The following is a 24,020-nucleotide window of genomic DNA, read 5'->3' as shown; positions in this document are numbered from 1 at the left end:
CTGCAACAGGGACAGCGAGACAGCCACCACTGAGTCACACACCACTTATTACTCCAGCTCCCAAGTCAAAATTAATAGTCCAATTAAAACCTGAGCCACTTTTTCTCCTGCATGGAGACAAGGAACGGGTCAAGGGAAGCCGTAGATCATTCCCTGTAACCTCTGATCTGCTCCTCAAAGGTCAATTTGGGCTCTGATGCTTTAAGAGCTAATAAGCTGTGAGGAATGATTTTTGGGGTACAGCTTGAAATCTAGCATTGGCAAAACAGGCATGCAGGAAACAATGGTTATAAATCAAGAACTACGTTTCCTTCTGAGACTGAATTTATTCAATGCCATCTGATGCTGTTGCTCTTGAGTCTGAAAGCCTGTGCTTGGATTCCATAATCAGTGCTCTATAGAATATTGTAATATACAGAGTTTAATTGAATTTGACTCAACATTTTAGAATCTTAGCAGTTAACAGCAGTTGTAGAGGGTATGTGAAATTGCTCCTCTTAATCACTTAAGTCATTTGCCAATGAGCCAACTTTAATTGATATCCTAACGCATATTCTAATCCAGTCAATATTTCAAAACTTTTTAAACTTGAGTGTTAACTATTGCTTTGCCACTCAGACAGCAAAAGAAAAAAAGCCTGCAGCACGTAGGAGCACACCACGATTTCAGTATTTCCCTGTTCACAGTCCAGAAAGAGAAATGTGAATTGGAGCACTGTGAATGTGCAGCCTCCTCCCACCTGCAGTGCAGGTGAAGAGTGTGGCCTCCTTTCCCAGTGTGTGCATGGACTGCCTTCATCTTTACAAGCACGTGGAGAGAGAAAGCAGAGCCTGAACCTGACAGAAAGTCAAAAGCAGTATCAGTCAGCACAAACATTTCCAGGATGCAGAAATTATCTTTAAGGTCAGGATTCACTTCACCTATTGACAAGAAATCCAACTATCCTTGGATCTTTCAAATAATGCCTTAATCAACATAAACCATGCAGCTCTGGCAGCTCTACCTGAATGTGCAACCCTCAGGGAGTTCTTCACCTTAGTGGCTGAGATAATTAAGCCAAGAAAGTGCTTCAGGACTCAAGTTCAATGAATTTTCAACTTCCTTGTCTAAGATACACATGGAAAAATCACAAATAGTAATTGGGGAACACTGACATGGTTTAACCTCAGCTGGCAAGTAAGTACAGCTGCTCAGTCACACCCACTGGCTTCCCTGATGGAATGGGGAAAGAATCAAAAAGTTAAAACCAATGGGTTGAGATTAGAACAGTTTAATAATTCATATATAATGATTATGATTTTAATAGCAATATATTAATATAGCATCAAAAAGGGAGAAAACCAAAAGAGAGACATAAACCCAGACAGACAAGTGATGAACAATTTTATTGGCTTGACCATGTTCAGCCTGGCCCCAGCAGCAATCAGCCTCCTTGGCCACCTCAGTTTAAATGAGCATGATGTTCTCTGGTGTGAAATATCCCTTTGGCCAGATCAGGTCAGCTGTCCTGGCCATGCTCCCTCCCAGCTTCCTCTAACTCCTCTCTGGCAAAACATGAGAACCTGGAAAGTCCTCACGGTAAGCAGTGCCAAGGAACAACTGAAAATATCAGTGAGTACCAACCTTCATCTCATCCTAAATCCAAAACACAGTACCAGCTACCAGGAAGAAAACTAACTCTATTCTAGTTAAAATTAGGACAAACACCAATCCATTTCTCAAATTATTCATGGTTGGAGTCTGAAAGATGAGCACATAACAGGAATGGAAAAACAAACAGGTAAAACTAAGAAATCCAAGGAAACACCTTAATATAATATAACATAATATAATATATTCTCCCTCTCATATGGAGGAAGGTATTTGCTATGGGATACATTCCAGCAAAGGAAAAGGAGTTCATGGATCCCATATACTCCTGTCCAGCTGACTAGCACATTCCAATCTAGCAAAACATGAAACGATCCAGAATACACGGAGAGACAAGATGCTGGTGAGAGAGAAACTGTCAGATTTCCTGAGATATCAAGATGAATTTTAACAATGAACAGAAGCTCCCTGGAGGAACAGGAGTGAGAGAAGATGGTTTATGTCTGCCCTGGTTTGGGACAAGGCTCCTTTGCTAATGACACTTGCCAATCCACCTTTCCCTAAGCAGAATGGATAAAGGCGTGCTGGTACCTTGATATAAATGGTTGGTATCTCTCTGAGTCTGCAGTGATTTAAATTCTGATCAAGTCAGGTTGGTGCCTCAGAAAAATACTCTTCAAGCATATAAGCTTGCCACATTTAAGATATTTGCAAAATATCATTATCCTTAATTTTCAAATCTCCGGCAAACATCCCGTGCAGCTGAAGAACTTCCCATTCCCATTTATATAATGCAGGCACTGTGCAAACCTTACCCTGGGACTTGTGTCCATATGGAAATGCTCAAACTCACCCTGTTGGAAAGAATCCTCTGGTTTCAGCAAAGCACTTTGTATTCCAAGTAACATAAAACTTTTGTAGTTTTTATTCTGAATCTTATACAAACAATTGCAAATGTCAGCTTTGCCTTTCCAACAGGGAAGGTGAGATAAAGGGAAAATCCATCTTTCTGTATTTGGAAATGAAGCCAACAAGACTATCCTTTTAAATATAAAAATCCTGTAAATGCTCTCACTTGTTCTCCACAGTCCCTAAACCAACTCTGTTTTATTCTCTAAACCAGAACTTGTTAGAAAACACACACCCAGACCCTTTTTTAATGCTTCAGTACAAAACCTGCAAGTATGGGCAGAGTTACCTCAGCCAGCTAAGGACAGAACAGGCATCACAACACACTGAACTGCACACCAAGGGAAACTGATTTATGCTTTTCACAGGCTGAGAAGGTGGGAATGGAAGGGCAAATGATTCTTCAAAAAAACCCTGCATTAACTAATGATGTCTCAAGGACCTTGTGATGCTTTTACAGAGAAAAATCAAGCACAAGTGTTACCTCGTTTAAGAGAAAACAATGCCACATTATTATATTTTGTATTTTTCCTTTTGTCTCCAGTGTGAATCATGATGAATCATCTAAGCTAGTTGTTTAGTTGCTATAAAAATAAAATTGCAAACATAGGAAAGTGACTCAAGAGAATGTGCACTCTTGATCAGGGAGTTACACTGTTGAATTTCATTGCATTTGCTAAATGTAACTGGATCCTATTCAGAAACACGTTACACCAAACAGATATTTTTACAGACACTGAATACAATAGGTTTCCCTGTGTCACTGATTGCTCTTGTGAAAAGCACAGCTAGAGATTTAACATTTTAAAATTGTGTTTGTGCTCTCTGTTATGAAAGTTCTTGCCTACAAGTATTTATAGGAAAGAAAGCACACACAAATCAGTATTTTAAGGCATGATGCTTGCTTACCATATATATATATATATATGAACATGTGTTTGCATGTAAGAGAGAAGGGAAATTGCTTCAGGTTTTGATTAGCTTGCAAATTCTGAATCAGCTATGATGTGCTGCTGCATTCACCAGGAGAATTTTTCATGCTTTGCAAAATAGGATAAGCAGACCTGGCAGTAGAAAATCTGAATGGCAAAGCTTTGTAGGAAGCACCCTAAAGGGGCAGAAACACAAATCCACAGACATCCTTAGTGCAAAGAACATGCTGCCATCAGCTTCAATTTTGCTACCATGACTGCTGTAGCCCAAATAAACTAATCTGGTGCTGCCCCAAGTCTTTTTTCAAAGAAGTTATGTTAAAGAGGAAAGTTGTGACATTTTACTATGTGCATGTCAATACAGGAGCCTGGAGAAGTGCAGGCTCCAAGGAGACTTTACTGAAAGAGGGCTTTATAAGAAAGTTGGGACAAACTTTTGAAATAGGACATGGGGTAAGGGTTTTAAACCAAAAGATTATATTTAATAGGTGTAAGGAAGAGATTTTTTACAGTGAGGATGGGTTGCCCAGGGAGATGGTGGATACCCCACCCTGGAAACATTCAGTGCCAGGCTGGATGAAGCTCTGAGCATCTTGATCTACTGGAAGATTTCCCTGCTCACTGCATTGGACTAGATGACCTTTAAAAAGTCCAACCCAACTATTCTATGATTCTGTGAAGTCATCAATGACTTTGCACAGAGTTGCTGAAACTTATGTCCTACTAACACATGATGCTCATCCTTGCCCTTCAGAACTAAATGTTTGTCCATGGAAAATGTGGTTTTCCATGGCTGTTCTTTTATAAAGGCTGAAGAAAGGTACTAATACATTATAACCTTGAATGGATACTGAAGATAAGATGCCAGTGTCTCATGACAAAAGAGATTTTTCTGTCTTATATACAGATTTGTTGCATTTTTCACTTCTATTGCAGTCAAGAATAAAGGGTGGGAACAGTAAAGAGGGAAATTTCCTGAAAAGCACCCAAAATGATCAGGGAAATACAGTCAAGCAAGTAAAATGATGCCACACTGAAGAACAGCAGATAGCTGTAGGCAATGAGCATGCAGCCATCAAGTGAATGAGAGAGATATGTTTCTCTATTGATTTTTCTCAGGACAGAGAATCTAGCCTGATGTTTTGAAATATATGGGTAAAGACAGGACTGTGGAAAATTCAGGCAGACTTCCCTGGGAACGACTTATAAACCAGATTATCTGAAATTTCTGCTACTGCTGCCTACTATTATCACCCCAAGTACTTCAGCTGCTGTAACATCTGTAAAACATCCATTCTGGGGAGAAGAAAGGGCCTAACTGATAGGAATTCACACACAGCTGACACTGCATCAGCCAAAGAGCTTTAAATCACGGCTCTTGCACTTCTGGAAAACCAGAAAATCTCATCCCTCCTTAATTTGTCTTCATAAGCCTCTCCCTCTCAGCCAGTGCCTACCAGAGATGCTACAATTTGCTCCAGCAGCCTGTGCTGACAGGCACAAGTGGGGATCTCACCTCTCCTGCCTGGTGTGCACAGCCACAATTCAGAGCAGGGCACAGACACCAATCCTGAGAGGTTTGCATGAGCCCAAGGGACTGGCAATAATAAATGACATCAGCTTCAACAGCACCAAATGAGGGACACCACCAGCCTGGCTGACTTTATTTTTGTAAACTGGGTGGCTGAACTTGTTACTGCTGGGACAGTCAGGTGCAAAGGTACAGAAATGCTTTTAATCCTAAAGAGACACCTGAGAATCTCCATCATCAACCCCTGAAACTTGCTGTAACATACTCTAGATTTTAACCACAGGCTACAAGGAGCACAGTGCTAAGAGCTTCCAGCAGAAAATACAAGTATGTTATGGATAAAAATGTTGGTATACATAAAAAATACTTGTATACAAATGATTTACATTTTTACTTGCCTATACATACAAAACACTTCTATAGGAGTGTTTAAAAGCATTGTTTGTATCACTCATACACCAGATTTGACATCTTGTCTGTGCCCTAACTCAAAAGATAAATTGGATTTTCATAGGATACAAGGCAAGATATTCATGTATTTGATTCAAGTTAAAATGGGTCCTGATTTTAAATGTATGGAAGGCACAAATCCCACACAACTGCAAGAGGTAACTAATGACAATATTCTAAGCAAGTCACTTATTTATGAATTTGTCTAAAACATCACATCTGTGAATAGACAGGCAACAGCCCTGGGGGCCTGGATTTCAGTCTTGGAACCCCCATCTCCCATCACTTATGACCACAAGGTTTCCTGCTAAACATCAGCAGAGGGAGGAAAAGGAATCTCTCCAGCCCCAGGCCCTCCTTCCAGGGAAACCCAAAAGCAGTGGTTTGTTCCCAGGAGTTCTGGTGTGCAAGGGGAGAGAACAAGTCACTCACAGCCTCTTCCCTTCTCCCTGAAGAACAGGCCATGAGCCATGTGAATGTGGTGGGGATGACACAACTTGCCATCCACACCACCCTGAAGGTAAGAAATGGTCTGGCAAGTGCTGAGTAAAATCCCATGGAATTTAGCAGAGCTAATTGTACAGACACCACCACATCACAGAGTTAAATCCTTTAGAAATGTAAATAAATGCTGTATTAACAAGTATCAAGGTATACACAGCCTTTTGTGAGAACATCCAGGAGACTGCAAAACAGTGACTCAAATATTTACACAAAATTTAACTTCAAGCATGTGAGAAAGTCCAACAGGCAGTAAAATCTGTGTTCAAGGAATTGGCTGAACCAGATCCCAGAGGCACAAAATTAAGCCTAATGAACAAATATTTTACATGTCATGCAGATTTACCTTCACCTTTTCTACAATTACAGTCTGCATTGAGTTGGAGAAGGAAACAGCTTACTAAGACATTCCAACCTTGAACTGGAAAGTTTGGACAACATAAAATCTTTTGATGAATGAATAAACCCATGAGCCACACAGAATAAGTACAACTTCTCAGTTAAGTAACGAAAAAGGACCATAGTCTTAATGTTTTCCAAAATGAAAATAAACTGTTCTTTTATACAAGTCAGAGACAGAAAAGACATGAAAGCCATGAGAAAAATCATTAAACATAACTCCAAAGTGAACATCTGGGAGAAAATTTATCCTGCTGGCCCTACAGCCTAGGAAATAATTTTATTTCCAATGAAGTGGTAGAGATAAATGATCTAACTGAAGTTAGAGAAAAAAAAAGTCAATTTAAATCAACTTTTCCTGTTACTCAAAATAAAGAAAAAGGAAGAACAACAGAAGATATCTCATGTTCTGAAGGAATCCCAGCTGAGCCACACTTTTCATGTGATGATCATCCCCTGCTGTGTTTAGGCTGAACTAAACCAATGTTTATGTGGCACAACAGAGCTAAAATTACTTGTCTTTTTAGATGCTCAGTGATTCCAGACCAATACTTGCCTACTGACTCCTACATCTTCACAATGATGGATGGCAAAGATTAAAGCAAAGGTATCGTGCTTCTATGAGAATGTGTTACAGAAAAGTGGTGCTTTACAGTGAAGGGAGTGAATGAAATGCAGGGGTAGCACCTCAAGTCTTTACATTTGAGATATAGTCTCACAATCTGCTGAAGGATATGTGAAGTTTTGGTGTGATTTTATACAACTTCCTTCTCTATTTGACAGATCAAGGGTTTCATAAACCTATAAACAGAAATATTTTTCAAAGGTCTTAGGAGACTACAGGCAATCTGTACTGCTTAATTGACAAAGTAACATCAGAAGAAATCTAAGACCTTTATGGTTTTCTTTAGCAACAAAACCTGCATTTTATTCAGCATTGTATAATCACCCTATTTAACTAGTGAAATCACTGGCTATTATTCAAGTGTTGAAAATACGTATCAGGGATTAGATGAAGCTTTTCCCCCCCTGTATTAATGGAGAACAATATTCCTCTAATGAAAATTACCTTTCAGACTGTTCTGAACTTCTAAGGCGACGTCGAGGGCATTGAACGGCAAAACTGGATCAGTGGCAATTTGCAAAGTCACTTGTCCTGTTAGCTGAAAAACACAAAAACACCCAAAACCCAGACAAATTATTTCCAGCAGATTTCATAGCCAGCATAGGCAGCACTTCTTTTAGAATAGCATGTTTTCATTACATTGGGTTTTCAGGGAAATGTGATTAAAACCCCATAAGAACATATTTAGGAAAAGGAGTATGACCAGAGCCATTGACTCTCCATACAACGTTGCAAAATGTTCAGGGAATACAATTTATGACCACACTCAAGAATTCTGTGCAGTTTGTCTTCTTGGGACCTAGGATGCTCCAGGATTCTCTGAAGAACCTTTTTGCTTTGTTTTAAAATAAAATATTCCAAAACTCTAAACATGGGAATGAAGTTCACAGTTTTTCTTAGTTCTCTGGTCTTAGCTATTTGATTTTGAGAGTTTTCACAACTAAAGTAAAGAATCAGAGACATTAATGATCAGAAGATCAAGCCTAGGGCTAAATGCAAGCTGACCTGAAAACCCACTGCCTTTTGAAGTGTTATATGACAACCTGATGCACGCAGATGTACAGTTTCCAGACTGGACAGAACATTGTTTTCTCTCAGCAACTCAGGGAAAGAAATTCCCCAAAGTGACCCCTCGGTCCGCTCCAGACTAGACATCAGCACCTGTCACAAAAACTCAATGGCATGAATGCTTCTTTTTGAACAGCTCACAGGTAAGGCAGGGGCTGAGTGGCCTGAGAGCTTTTTTCTGCTTACAGAGGGTCAGTTCTCCAGCTCGAGGCTTAGACATGCTACAGGGGCTGTGTACAGAAATACATCTTTCTGCTGAACTACACCTAGCTGTGATTAAACAGAGGATTTCAGTCTCCAGGCTGCCAAGTCCATCACTGTTCACAGGAGCTATAAAAACACACTGACAAAAACATGCAAGAAACTTTCATTCATCTTCTTCATATCTTGATATTGCGAAAAGGGAAAAAATACCTGTAAGGCTGTGCTCTAAAATGGAATGATGGCTGCAGGTGATGGTGACCATGTTGATAAAAATGTGGACTGAATAGAATCATATTGTACATTCTTCCCAAGGTGTTGGGGGAGCAAGAATAATATCTATCCTTCAAAGGCAATATGATAGTTTCTGTGCCAAAAGTAGCTTTTTAATTTTACAATAGAAAGTAGAAGGAAAAGACAACAAGCCTCAGTAATATTAAAAACAATAGTACAGAAATTGAAAAGGAAAAGCATCTCCAAGGAAAGTAGATGGAAGCAGGGTAATATCAGAAATACAAGTTTCCTGGAGAAAGATTAATAGAACCTCACAACATTTCTCAGAAATCACAGAAGAAATGACCTGGCCACAGACTGGTTTGGGTGCAGAGATGAAGGGAACATGCTGTATATCAGACTGCAGCCCACACCTGAGCACAGATGGGCTGTGAAGTATGGAGATTTACCTCAAGAGAAAACAGCATCACAGAAGGCACAAAATTAAAAAAACACCCGACCTCATATAGAGAGAGAAAATATAGGGAGGAATAATGTTATGTCAGGCCATTATCAGGAAAACCAAAGTAGTAAAAGTGAACCTAAAGATAAAAATACAGTGTCTGGAGAGCTGTGTTAAAGTATTACACAGTAACTTCTTATGAAGAAACTTCCCAGTTCCTCAGGCCATCAATGCTCAAAGGCCATCACATTATCTACCAGTGAATATACACAAAAAGTGTCTGGAAAGCATTAAAAAACATTGGTCTCAGAGATATCAGAGAAGTATTATGGAAAGACAAAAAATGAACCTGTTAGGGCAAACTAAAACCTGTACAAGATTTACCTAAATCATGTCCATACAGTCCAGCCATAAGCAACTGGAAAAAAATCTAAATATCCAAATGGCACACCAAATCTTTCCATGTCCTGCATGGAACTCTTGCAAGAGACACTGCCCAGGACATGAGCACCCTGTGAGTTGCTGCAGATGAGCAACTGTGACACTGAAATAACACCCTAACACAAAGCAGATATTCTACAGGGACCCCCTGAACCCCAGGACAGCACTGAAACACTCAAAACACTTAAATTCTGCCTGGACAGCCCATTTCTGCTAAAAATTTAATAATTACTAATTCAAATACATATTCACAGGTATTTTAGGAAGGGACATCAACAGTTATACCTTGCTGCTGATAATTTACAATCTGTTACCACAATGCTTATGAACATAAAAGACAGAAAAAAATGTTTCTTTTGTGAAGCAGGAAAAGTGGCATTTAAAGAGGACAACACCCTAGTAAGCAACTTTCCTTTTTTATCATTATCTCCTGCAGAATCTGGCTTCATTTTTATAAATCCTTGCCTCATTTCTGTTTCTTCCAAGGAATTTTAGTTTGCTTTCAACTATAGCAGACCAAATCTGTTTTCTTTTTCCTACCTAAATAAAGTGATACCATCCAAATCTTATGACTGACTGAAGCACTTTTAGAAATTTTATAGTCTCTGTGTAACACTGCAGACATCTGTGTGTTAGCAAACAGGTAGCAGGGGTGGTTATTAAATCACGTACTTCGTGGGCTAATCTGGAAGAAATCAATCATGGAAAGGAAAGCTCAGAGCATTGATTTGAACAGAGTAAGTAATAATGCTGCAGAAGCATATATCAAACCCACATAAAGCAGCAAGACAGAAAAGGCTACTGATTTCTTATTTATAGTCTTATTTTTGGATATACCATTCCCCTGAGCGCAACACTGAATATACATGGAAAATAAAGACAAGCTTCAGCCCCCTTCTCCCAGGTGAAAAATGCATCAGACTGACTACTGAATTATTAAATGCAGGAATAATTTAGCAAGGAGTAAAGACAACAGTTTTCTCAAGAAGTGAAAAGCTAAAGCAGCATGATTGATTCTAGTCCCATACTGAAGTTAAAACACTAATGACAACTTCTCAAATTAAAACATTATTTCAAGAACTTTTACCTTAAGGCATAAACATCTTTGCAGGAAGGAAATAACTGCAGCCCCTGCCTTTACTTCTCTGACACTGTGTAGATCCCAACAGATAAAAAGAAAAACCACAAACTTAAAAAAAATGCTGGTGTTAAAGATGATTCAGTATCACATGACATTTCCAAATGATGTTGAAGGTTCTTTTCTCTTCCAGAGTTTCATAAACTATTCCTTCAGGAACTGTGTATTCTTTCAATTGTACCTATCTATGAGCCTAATTTGACTATAAAAGCCAATTTTCAGGAACATCAAGTGGATGTTCCACAACACTTTCTAAAGGATTGTGACATTAAAAAAACCCTGGATTAAACACACACAATATGTTCCTCTATATAAATTATAAATATACTTTACCATTTTAGCTGCTTTACAATGCAAATAAGGAAATGAAATCAAGTGGAGTTTGGGGGGATTCATCACAGGTTGGTTTTTTTTGTATTTCACAGCTGTTTTCTCAGGGAGTTAAACTCAGTGTTCAAGACAACTTTCTTCCTCAAACATCCAAGCTGCCTACTAACAACATAAAGCATGTCTACTGGCATACAAATTTAATTTTTTAAAAAATATGAATACTTTTAGCCCAGGCTGGATAAATGTGAAAGGCTCCACACAGTCTCTCTTACACAGATTCAATTTTGCTTTGGGGCCAGGCTGTCCCTGAGCCTGCCTTGCAGGGCCAGTCTGAAGTGCTGGTTAGTCTAAAAGTCTGGTTTTACTGACAAGGAAGGCACAGCCACCCATCCTCCATTCTCCCATAGCAGCAGAAAATTGCTTGATGAATAAAATTAAAACAGATTTAGTGGATATGAAGATATGAAAATATTATGCGTGAGAGAGATCAATCTGCTAGAATAAACATCAGCATGCAGTGTGCAGGCAGTTTCTTTAACACAGAACTTTACATGCCAGTCTTGGGGTTTTTTGGGTGTTTTTTGTTTAGTGAAATTTGAAACTGTGTTGTATCCAGCCTGTGCTATGCAAACCTCAGTGGGTGGAAGTGCTGAGCCTTTAGGACATTTTTAGTTACATTAGGAGTGTTAAAATCTAAACAGACATCTCAGATCTCTTCATATGCCAAGTTACAAACAACATAACTTAAAAAATCAGGTAAACTGCCATGCTTATCCTTCTGTAAACAGTCTTTAGCAGTGCCACACTCCAGCTTTACCTGCTGGAAAGAATTAGGCTCAGCTACTTGAAACCTGAATTGAGCAGCAGCAACTCCTTTGCATTTCAAGCCCTATGCCTCCACCACATACTTTTAAAATTTTATTCTATGCATGTTAACAACACTTTACTGACATCTGTGCACTTCCAGGGGAAATCAGCACACACATGGCAGCTCACCCACCCAAACCATGTCAGAGGAGAGGTGATGTGACATGGCAGTGTGGTACACCTATGCAGATTCTCAGCTACAGACTCAACATCCCCCAGCCAAGCAAGCCCTGGCACTGAGCAGCTCTCAGCATCAACTTCCTTTGGTATCAGCTTTATTTTTTCCAGGTCACATTTGCCCCCACACCTGGCACCTCTCCCTTCACACATTACCCTGGGGGTCATGGATGAGGATAGAACATGGCAAAATTCTGTGCTCTTTAGGGGGACCAATAACACTGGGTTGAAAACAACACTTTTTTTCCTCTTCTTCCTTCCTTAAGGTGAGTGGAAAGGTTTAACTTTTGTGACTGGCTGTTGCACTATCTAATCTCAGGTGTTCATCTTTTGCATCAAGGGTCTCTCTTCCCACACATTTTGATGAGCAGAGTGACCTGCTGAGATCATCTGACATTAAACCAATTATAAAAAACAGCCTCAGCCTCTACACCCATGCAAATAAGGAATGAATATCTGCATATATTAAGAACCACAGTATTAGTAAGCTCAAATGTTAATCAGACTTCCCCACTTCCTCCCTCCTGCAAAATTGGAGAAATATTTTTATTAATACAGGCAAATTTCATGAATATGCTTTCTTCTGATTCTCCCTATCCACTCAGCTTCCTTAATGTTATCAGACTTGTTTAATTAAACATGAGGAATTGAGTCTATTTAAATGAAATCTGTGGTTCCCTGGCAATAACAATTTCAGCACCTAGTGTTACCAGATGAATGGCAGCAGTCGTGAGAGTAATGATAAATTAATGAGCATTTTTAATAGTGGGATCTCAATTTGCTGTGGAAAAATTTCCTGCAGAATCAGTCTACACAGCAGGTTTTTTTTTTTATTCATCACCTTCCAAAAAAATTAACTGATTCACATGAAAAATCAGAGGCAGGAACATGAAAAAACAACCAGTTCTTTGAGCCTGTATCTTTCTGAAAACCACATTGCCATGATTAGGCAAAGAAACAGAGATCTGGCCATAAACATTTGGCATTGAAGTTGTCAAACTTCAAAAATTCAAATTTCTTACGTATTCAGTAATACCATGTGCTTGTTGTTTGTTTTTTATTCTGTTTTGTTGTTTGTTTTTTTTTTTTTTCCCCCTTACTGAAATCTGCCTTGGCACCAGGGCATGTAAAACAAATGATATCTTGGGGTATCAGACACTGGATGGAACATGCTGAATTTTAGGACAGTAGAGGGCTCTCTGAGAAAGGACTATGGTGAGTCTGTGCTACAGCAGGTGAACCAGAGCACAGTAATTCATAAGAAATACCTATTTCTTAACAAGGAAAGTGTGAGGTATTGAAAATATTAAATACTTTATTTCATCACTCCCTGCCTCCTAAATAATTTAATATTGTTTTATTTACTCTTAGCACAGAAAATAATGATCAGGAAATAAAAGTGATTGTGAGTAAAACATGGACTTTCCTTCTCTTCAGGTACCTGTGCACAGCTGTATTAGGGTGGCACAGAGCATCCCCAAAATTACATATTAAGATAATCCAGAACTATGGTGGGCTGGCTCTGAAATATGGATTTCTATTTACATAATCATACATTATGTTTTCTAAATGATTCATGATGAGGTTTCTGAGGCACTGATAAATTAAGGTCAAAGTATCCTCTTAAGTGATTAATTTGCTTAAAATTGAATTTGTTGGCCATTTTAGTAAAATACAGCACTTAAAGCAGTGCAAGAACATTTTGTATGGATTTCATTCACAGCTGAGAGTGATCATTCATGCCACTACTTTCAATTTCTTGAGCAAAAAATAAACTCCTGCTTACCTGTGCTTTGCTTTTTGTGTACATGTAGAAATTACTGCTTTTCAGATGATATATATATGGAGATATATATTTTTTGTGTATCTAAATGATTTATGTGCATTTTCTAATATCACAATGTGATTGATGAGGTTGTCCCAGGAGCTGGACTTTGATGATCCTTGTAGATCCCTTCCAACTCAGGATTCTACATGATTCTATTAAAAAAGTAGTTTAAATTACAGTAATTTATAGTGAGGAATGATTCCCCATGCCCTGGTTTTAGCTCCTTGATATTATGCAGAGTTTCCTTCCACTCCTGCCTTCTCCCCACACCATGCTGCTCCTCACTCAGTCAAGAGCCTGGCCCATTTTTGGCACCACAGGGGCAGAGCAGAGGGATGATTAACTCACTCCCAAGATAATGGCTTTATTGAGTTAGGCTTGGCACTGTGTACATGAACCTGTGCTCAACCCAGTTAGTGTGGAGCTGAGGCAGAGCCACTTTCTGTCTGCACAGGGTTACACAGCAAGCATGGAGTCAGCTGTGGAGCACACAAATGTAAGCAGCAATGATCTCCAGATGGTTTTCTAATCATCTAGTCCATATTTATGCATGTCAAATTCTCATGGTATCTGCATGCAAAGGCAGTGTTGAATTAACTTCTGGAAGGGCCACTAGGTTCAAACCTTAGGAAAAAGAGTTAGACTTTTCCCCAGTGTGCAATGGTTATGAGCATGCAGAAGGATGCAGCAGAATGGTCTTTGCACTTCTGGAGCTCTGGCTGAGGAGGCCACACCATGACAATACAAATCTTTACATCTTTACAAGCCCTTATGCTGGATTTCTTATAGAGAATTAAAAAAAATTTGCTGCAGTGTTAATTCTTTTTTAGCTCCAATGTTAAAGCCAGGTTGCTCAGGATCCCAGCTGTGGACTCTGAGGGTGACAAATACTGAAAAGTTTACTTTAGAGCAGAATGATTTGTACATAGCATTCCCAAAAACCCAGATACCATCACTGCACAGGAAATGCCTCTTAGATTCTTTCATTCTCTGCCCCTCTTCAGGTGTGGAAGAGGAGAGGGAAGCAATGCTGGAGCCTTTTGAAAGAAGCAATGTTGGCTGCCTGAAGCTGGCTACAGGCAGGCCTGGGGAAACAGATTTAACACTTGTTCTGGTACTAAGAGAAACAGATAATGAAATATGGAGCAACATCTATCTCCACAGATCAGACTGAAAGATCTCCAATGACAATGATCATGTACAGAAATTGCATCTTGGACAGATGTTAAAGACCTTAAACCAAAACTACATAGCTTGCTTTTCTTTACTTGATTGTGTAATAAAGACATTTGCAGGGTAAAACATGCAGCTAGATATCAGTGCACATGCTTAAGCACAAAAAAAGGCATTTATTTTGTTATAAAGAGAAGTTTGAAGTAAAGAAAGTGAAAGTCCTCTCAGAATAACAGACAAGAGGCGTCAGGGCAGATTCCTGTGGACTGGTATGAAAACACAAACCAGGCTGTGATTAAGAGCCTGGACACCATGATCTGCCATGAAAACACAAACCAGGCTGTGATTAAGAGCCTGGACACCACCATCTCCCACGCTACTGGACACCTTCCCCGTGTTTGCTCCCAGTTAATGAGCATCATTCCCTTTCCCTGCCTTGTGTGTGTGTTTGGGACACCAATCAGGATGTCAGCACAAGCAGCCCTCCTTACTCACAGGATAATCAAAGCACAAGATGATGGGACTCAACAAGATAATTGATAATTTTGTTAGCAGTTGCCAGACAGTTGGCTGGGCCCTGCTGGTCTCGGAGCCTTCCAAGGCAGACAGTAATGACTTAGAGATAAAAAAAGCAGCAGAGCAAGTCTGCATCTAATCACAGGTTCACAAGCACTCCACAGAAACAGATCAGCCCAGAAAACAGTATGCTGCCTTACAGCCCTAATTAATCAGAGTATCTCCTCACATGCTTCAACTTACATGCATGAACCAAGAGTCTTCCTGGACTGGAAACAACCCCAGGAGCACAAATTCAAGGACATCCAAGTACATCCCAAGTTTCTGTTTGATCTGTAAAGCCACTTCTTCTGCTGAATCTACAGGACTCAGTCTGAAACTTGTGGCATTGTTAAAAACTAGATAACAGTCATCAGAGGAATGCAATAATAAAGAAATCTGCAATAGGAAGTTTCAACCACAGACTTCAGTTTAGACCTTGATATCATCTTTTTAATCTCTCTCCTTTTACAGAAATGGATTTGATTTAATTGAACTCCAAAAAAAAGTCTCTAATCATACTTCATCAGTATGCAATTATTATTCAAGGAAAACCATATGTACTATTATGCACTCTTAATTAAAATAATGCATATAATCTGCTTCAGCAGTGAACAGTCATTCTCCTTGATGTTCATTATTATTTTTCTTCCATTATTGTGACAATACAGTTTTTTTTTTCTACTTTTCCTCATCTATCTCAATTTCATTTATACACTTTTTCAACATTAATGATCACAATATCAGGACACTGAGATGCATTAATATACCACCATCCTTCAGTTTTGCACTACATGACCTTCAAAATTAGTCACTATGGAGATTGTGAGATGAGGATGAGGAAAAAAAAATCCTCTAAAAACTGTTAGAGGGGCCTCAAACTATACTCTGTTTAGCCCAAATTTTATTTGCAACTATGTTTTCTAAGTGGCCATATTGAAAGAATATATGCTAGGCAGCAGCCAGTCCTTAGAATTTAGGGAGAACCAGGGACAATGAAAGAAAGAAACTGAATTTAGGAGTTGAAACACCTGAAGAAAATCATCCATGATGGGGTGAGGAAACAGCTCCTTGAGGAACTTGTCAAACTTGGACAGGCAATTCAGCATTCTCAGCAGAATAGGCATTATGGAAAGATTAATGACATTACATATTAAAGTCTCCCTATCCTCTCAAGCTCAGAGAAGATGAGATATTTAATAGCTACACAGAGAAAATATTGCTCTTTTCTCTCTTGCCACCTCTTGATGCAAAGGTACAACAAATTTTTGCTCTTAGGTCACTGTAATCAGCCAGGAGTGGAGCAGTGACAGTTCATTAAACACGACAGACTGGCCTGGGGGAGAGGCACCAGTGAACCACGGAGCTGAGCATCCCAGGGAAGCTGAAAATGCATCATGCTGCAGAGGAGAGCTCCTAGAGAAGACCCACCAGCATTAAAGGCACATTCCAGGGGAATTCTCAGGGGAGAATTCACTGGGGCTGCCCCCAGACACCAATATTTGCTGCAACTTTCACAAAGAGGCTCCATTTCCTTCCTAGGCAATTACTTCAATCAGGGTTAGATTCTGCTCTTGGATTTACTTACATAGGATTTACCAAGCCAGAAAAGTATTTAAGCTTTTTACTAGTATCAGAATGCAAAGGCAGAATTTTTGTGAATTTTTTCCCACTGTTTTTCATATCAGAACATAAAATCTTCATTGTGACTAAAATAAGAAGTAATCAGTAGTCTTACAGTAATAATGTAAAATTTAAACCTCAAAGGGAGACCTGTAATTAAATAGTATAACTTCACAAATAAAGGTGGGGTAAGGTTGCTTGTTTTATTTTGAAAATAGAACATTAATTAAAGATGAATGTGTTTGGGTCTGAGCAACCTCCCCTCAGGCTTGGGGGAAATGCCAAGTCTGACAAACTCTTTGAGTCTTAGGAAATCCCAGGTCAGTTTGATGAACTTACTGAAGTGTTTTAAATCTAGCTGGCATGCTCCTGAGACTGCCATTTAACATTGAAAAGAAACTCCCTCATCCTTGTAACTTGTCCCTGATAACACTGATTAAAGACATAATAAATAATCTTTCCCATTACAGAATATTAATATAAAACAAAGGAAATTCAGATCATAGAATGGCCCTTGAAATTCATAGGGAAACCTAGCTCTAAAGCTCAAAGTATCTGAAGGTAAAATTGAGATTTATTAGCACATCTGGGCCTACAATCATACACCTGTTACTAAAATCATTAAATTATCATAGCCTTTTCATTCTATAGTATCTTTAGGTGATTTCTGTATTAAAGGGACAAAGGTAGCATGATCTGATGGAAACAGCAAATATCACACAGAGAAGCACATTTTAAAATAATATAATCTTACAACACTGCAGGAAATGTTACTTGCTATCCCAAATATAAGGACAACAAGGGTGAAGATCTGATCACTTTAGTGAGAGGTAAAATGAAAAGGAAGTAATTGAGCAGTCTGGAGAGTGAAAGGGATGGAGACTGAAAAAAGCAAACAATTGAAAAAAAAAAACCAAGCTGGAATTTGCTGCACAACATCAACAGGAGCCTGGGCAATGTCTGAAAGAGGAGAAGGCAAGATTAAAAGCACAGCTGAGGAACATCATTTTGACATAACACTGTAGATGGATTACAGGAAGAAAAAAGATTTGAAAGTCAAGATGAGAGAAAATTACAATGCAGGAAAAAGTTTGATCACAAGGCCAGGGAGAAAATGATGGAATTAAAAAAATTCTATAGAATGAAAATTTATCAGTATCTTAAAATGTTCTTTAGTATATTTAGTATATTGTAATCAGTATGCTCAGAACTCAGCATAATTCCCCCATTTTATGTAGTATTCCAAATAAATGGTCCCCAAAACTGAAAAAGTGCTGTGGAATATGGTACTGACCCAGAGTGAACAAATAAATTAGTGGGAGCATCCCAAGTGATACAGGCATGCATGTGGGTAAGTGTGCTTCAATTCAGAGATCAGAGAAAAACTCATCTCAAAACTCTTCTGTATGTTAAAATTGGAGACAGATGCAATTACAGATAATAATAATTTTCATACTTAGAAATACATTAAGACTTTCTAGACTCTGAGAATTCCCCCTCCCCCAGCCAGTAGCAAGAAAATGTGTATGGGCATTTGATGTTCTCTGAATAGCTTTAAATCCATAAAAATCATCTTCAAAAGACTTTTGATATCAGAGTGAAATTTCTAGAAGATATTGCACTATGTCTACATCATACATCAAAAGCATAAAACATATTTTAAAGTTTTTCACTTGTATTTTCAGAAAAACTAAAAAGCCTTCCAGGAACTGTTCTGATCTTTTGGGTATAGGATAATGCTGCAAGATTCTGAACCTAATGAACAATAGATTCATCCAAGCTTCATCCGATAATAATTATATGGGACATTTTTGGAATGAAGAATTGATCAGAATGCATATTTAACAGTAGGTTTAAAGTAAAAAAAAAATAGTTTTCATTTACAGACAAATTTTAGAAAATGACAGATTTTAGGGTTTCCTCATTAGACAAAATGAGTGGGTAACAAGTAGCAAACTCCAAATTTCCTAACACCATTTTAACTCCATTTCACTTTATCAGTACTGACCTCTCAAGACATTTGAAACAGGAAAAGTGGAACTGATGCTAAATCTTGCAGTTTTTAAGCACTGCTAGAGGATCACAGTCAGCAGGGCTGTCCCAAGGGAGTCTGGAGGCATTGCTGTGTCTGTCTGTTCCCAAATGTTCAAATTTTCCCCTCTGAGAACAGCAGACTCCAGACACAATATTAGACTAGACCACTGTATTATGGTGATTTGTTAATATTTATTTACCTCCTGTCCTCCAGCAATTATCTGCACCCCTGTCCCTGAGACAGAGGTTAAACTTGACTGAAGACAGAGTTAATTTTCTGCTTACTCTGCCTAAGTAACAACTGACATTTGCAAAAGAGGGGATATGAAGGGGGCCAGCAGAAACATCTAAGCTGAATGGTTTATTTGTGCAGAATATTGCATTAGAAGAGCCCAGTAGCTATTAGTGATTATTAATCTTCATTTACAACAATAGCCATATTTAACAAAAAAAAGAACAGGCAATGCTGCAAGTCATGCAAAAGCTTTTTTAATTGCCAGTCCTGCTAGTCTAAAAAAGCCTTCACCCTATTCATCCAGTTATCATTCTGCAGCTTATAATTAAAGTGCTAATGTATATCAGAATTCTTTGATCTCAAAATAAAGGATTCTTTTTTCCAGAGAAATTAAGAACACAGTAGTTACAGGAAATTCAAGTTTTCAAGTAAAAATTAAAAGAAACAACCAAAAGTGATGTAATTAAGGGAAGACTATTTCGATTGAACAAGAGAAGGAAAAAACTTTGTGAGAAGTCATTTTGGATTGTGGAACAGTTCATCAAATAAAGCAGCACAAGACTTCTCTTTGTAGTTAAATACAACCTAGGAAGAAAGGAAGTGAGTATATTGCACCAGCACAAATGGACTAAACGACCTCAAAGTTCTTTAGTTTAATCTAATGAGCAGAGATAAATCATAAATCCTGAAATCTAACTTCAATTAGCATGAGTTATCATAATGGTTCACAGTATCTCATCCATGGTATTTTATTTGCATTCTGAATTCGAGGGGAAAGAAAATCAGCAGCACATCACAGACTGTCTAGACTAATGCAAATAAAAAACCCTTTGTGTGGTCATCTGCACTACCTACAAGCATTGTTCTGAACACTGAAGGTCAGCAGAACCCTTACCAGTGTATGTGTCTTACTACTCAGTGTGACTGAAACTTCACTTGAAAAAAAACCAAAAAAATCCCAAAAAATCTAGAACTAATTTTGGGTTTTAGTCCCCTAAAAAGAATCCTCTTGTATTGCTGGGGATGTTAACTGGAGTGCTTTTCCCCACCCCAGGTGAACTAGCAGGTACCAAATAAAGCTGGTAACTACAAGGGATGGAGTCAGCAGGATCCCACACTGCTTATCTGTCACTGCCCCAGTCCCTCTGAAAATGGATGCTGAGCTTTGAAATAACTTTTCAAAAGCAACTGGTGCCTCAAAGATGTGAGTAGGGCAACCTTGGCTCTTAGCTCTGGTATTGTCATCCCTTCCCTCACCATCTGCTTCTCAGGAAAAGTGATCTTATTTAACTCACAAGGGTTAAAAAAAAAGTCAGCAAAGCCTAGTTACATCCCACTGCTATCAATCTGCATTCAGTTTCCATGAGCTTTGGATTAGGCAGCTCAATACATTTTCTAAACATATTACTGTGGTTGTTTAGCAGTGGAATGGATGTGCTTTGCATTTTTCTCTTCATTACTCTCTTTGAATTAAAACCACTAAACCTAGCAAGAAAAGCTACACAACTCAGTGGACTGAACCAACCCAGCTGTGAATGAAAAAGAGTTTCTTTCTTTACATTAAAAATCTTCCCATTAAAACCACATGGCTCAAGATATTGCCTACTTGGACACTAAAAGCAAGATTCCTAGGCTGCCTTTTGAGAGTCTTTAAAAACTAAGATTATTGGAACAGGCAGTAAATTTAAAGTTATTAGTTGCTCATTCTCAAAGTCACACTTCAGTAATTATATTACTTACCTAGTCATACAAGAATGGAAGCTTGAAAGTCCACCCCAGCTAAGGAAATTATGGTAAAAATAGTCCAATAAACACAATTATGGATCAGAGGAGACTGCAGGATTTTACAACAGTGTATATACTCCCCAATGATTTGTTCTGTTTTTCAGAAAATACAGGAAAATCATACATCTAAAAATTAGAAGTTCATAGAACTTTGCTTAAGTTCAAGTAGCTCTGAAATGCTCATGCAAAGAGTGAGAAGAACAAATGGTCACTGCATTTTTTTCTTCTTCCAATTAAGAAAGATTTCAATCAATGAACAAGGACTAAGTCAGGTTAGAAAAATAATTTCCTTGTGTTAATATTGCTTAGTTTCCCTCCAAAAAGGTTGTATTGCTTCACATGTTCAAATAAAATTCCAAAGTTGGTAGAAATAGTTAGCTTAATAACAAGCACATGTTTATTGTTGTTTCTATGAAAATTTAGGGAACTGCCCAAGCTGAGAACAGAAAAATTTTAAAAGTACTCTTCAACTCTTACAACCTTGGAGAATTCACTGTTTTCTCTGCCTCCTCCTTAAAATGACAAGTGTCAGCCTGTAAATCAAATGACTGTATTTCTTTCTGTTTACTTTCCAATATTTCCTGACTGCTTCCATATTTCTCCTGTGAGTGACACACAAGACCTGTGTTCTGATGGAGAAAAAGCTGAGCTCTGAAGTGGAGTTCTCCTCAGGTTAATACTCTGCCAACAGCCTCCAACAGAAATGCACAAAGTACCTGAAAAAGACTGTGGACCCTCTAAAAAACAAGAACAAAAGCAAGTTTACACCTTAAACTATTTACAGAGAAATTAAATTCACACCTTAAGCTGTTCACAGGGAAATTAAATTAAATTAAAACAATCTTTCACAGTGTAGGGCTATTCTGGAAGAGGGTTCTCTATGTGTTATGTCCCTTTGAAGATGCTGTTTAAAAATTAAGGTGAGACTATCTGAGGGTCTGGAACACAACTTGCAAGTAATGTACTGAAGACAAACGTGATTATGCAAGGTATTATTTATTTTAGTCCTCTGAAAGCAATTTACACACCTTTAACTGATTACACTTGATAATATGGAAGTAGGTAGAAATAAAGGGGAATAAGAACAGGTAAAATGTCCTGTAGTAGCTCCCTGAGAGTTCTGCTTACAAGGCACCTTAGGAACACCCAAGGAGCCACTCCTGTGGAGATGTTTTGCAGTGTCACAGAACATTTACAGCCAGTATAAGATGCTGTAGGTAAGCAAATAAAAAAACAGGCATTACAACCAGGTTGTGATATCTGAAGTGATGTGTGGTTTCCTCAAACATGAATTTGGAGATTCAATCTCCAGCAATAAGCAGAGAAATTTCAGTCTAATTCATGTGTGATAGTGAATTGCCTTTCCTGGTATGTTTAGGATGTGCATCCAGGAAATGATCACTGCCAAGGTTTGTAGACTAATGCTGTGACAGTGTTAATTTGGCCAATTATGTCCTTTCCTTATAAAAGCTCTAAAACTCTAAGATGTTCCACTAAAATCCCCTTTCCTTAAATACAATAAAAAGCATGAGGATATAAATAGCTTTCAACAAGATAAAGGGAGTATTTTAAGACAAAGAAGCAGTTTTTGTTGTTCCTGCAGTATTCCCACAAGACCAGCTCTACTTCTATGATCTACATCAGTGAAGCAATTCAAGCAGAAATGTACAAAACTTGAAGGTCTTTAATTAAATGAAACATATTTCAGCAGCATATGTCACATCTTTTGAGTGATGCACTAAGGATGTATTCATCCTACACTGATTTAATTCAAGTTTTTTATTTCCTATATGCTCATAATTAACTTAGATGTAAGCTTTAATAGTAACTTAATAGTAAAACAAAGAAAGCACAAGCAGCAAATAGAATCATCCTGCTTCCAACAGTGACACAATGAACATGGTAGAATATGAAGAGACTACAAGTCCTTTAAAATGCTTCTTGATGACATCTAAAAAAGAGCAAAAACCCAAAACCTACCCAGCTGCATGCCCACCAGGTTTATTTCATAGTTTCTTACTGTGTAGTAAAATTATCCCTAACCCAGGACTAGGCTACTGGGTAACTATCTCTACAGAAGCAAGAAAACTGAGAACCCAATTTACTGAAAAACACCAAATTCTTGCTATCATTTCTGCTTCTTTCTCTCCTCTCCAAATGTTAGAACATAATAAAAGTACACAGCTGAACTATAAGCAGGGAAATAAATAAAAAAATGAATTTACTGATCAAACCTACGCATTTCCTTTTTTTGTGCTCCTCACCAAGACTCTCACTTCCTTCCTTTGGTTCCTGATCCAGTTTAAAATATATTGGGAAACAACTTCATGCACTGTAATATTTTCTAAGGGCTTGCTATTTTAAAAATTTTGCATGAATTTGCATGTTTTGATCTCTGTTATAAAGTCCACCAGGAAAACCTACCAGCAATTTACTGTGCAGAGAAATGGAAGATGAAAAGTACATCACTAAAAACAACATATCACCTGTTTCTGGACAGGCTGAATGTACAGGGTATTAAATGGGGCACAGATTTCTCTCTCTATTTTGGAACTAGAGCACAGTTTTTTAAAAATATGTCCATGTAGCACCAAGAGCAGAGAAACTGCATGTTTCAGAGTTCTGCTTTAAAAAAAAACCAAACTATATTTCTTTTGTGACACCTAGGCAATCAAAGACTGACAATTTTTAGTAACTCTAATGGTATTATGAGATAACTTCTTCTTGTGGATTCAGACATTGGCCCCACCCAAGTATCTTAAGGTTTATTTTTGTTTGCTTCTTTTTAACTAAGAAAAACAACTGGCTCTAGAATATCCTGGTCCTTCTCCAGAAAATTCAGATCAATTAAAAAATGTGTCAGATAACAGGAAAGAAAATTTTAAATTATATTTTCACATTAGAAATTAATTTTATCTGTTAACAGCACACTGTAATTTGGAAAAATGTAAC

At 38.2% G+C, this 24,020-nt stretch overlaps 1 protein-coding gene across 1 annotated transcript in view; it reads right to left on the bottom strand.

The window, feature by feature from the left end:
- NAALADL2 (N-acetylated alpha-linked acidic dipeptidase like 2) overlaps window positions 1–24,020 on the bottom strand; it is a 298,774-nt gene that overhangs the window by 19,366 nt on the left and 255,388 nt on the right. Inside the window, exon 12 of the mRNA XM_056498926.1 lies at window positions 7,382–7,475. Coding sequence (XP_056354901.1) covers window positions 7,382–7,475 — 94 coding nt within the window. The remainder of the gene's footprint in view (window positions 1–7,381; window positions 7,476–24,020) is intronic.

The sequence above is a fragment of the Oenanthe melanoleuca genome, chromosome 9, assembly GCF_029582105.1.
Source record: "Oenanthe melanoleuca isolate GR-GAL-2019-014 chromosome 9, OMel1.0, whole genome shotgun sequence".
Lineage (NCBI taxonomy): Eukaryota > Metazoa > Chordata > Aves > Passeriformes > Muscicapidae > Oenanthe > Oenanthe melanoleuca.
This window is presented reverse-complemented; position numbering and strand designations above follow the sequence as displayed.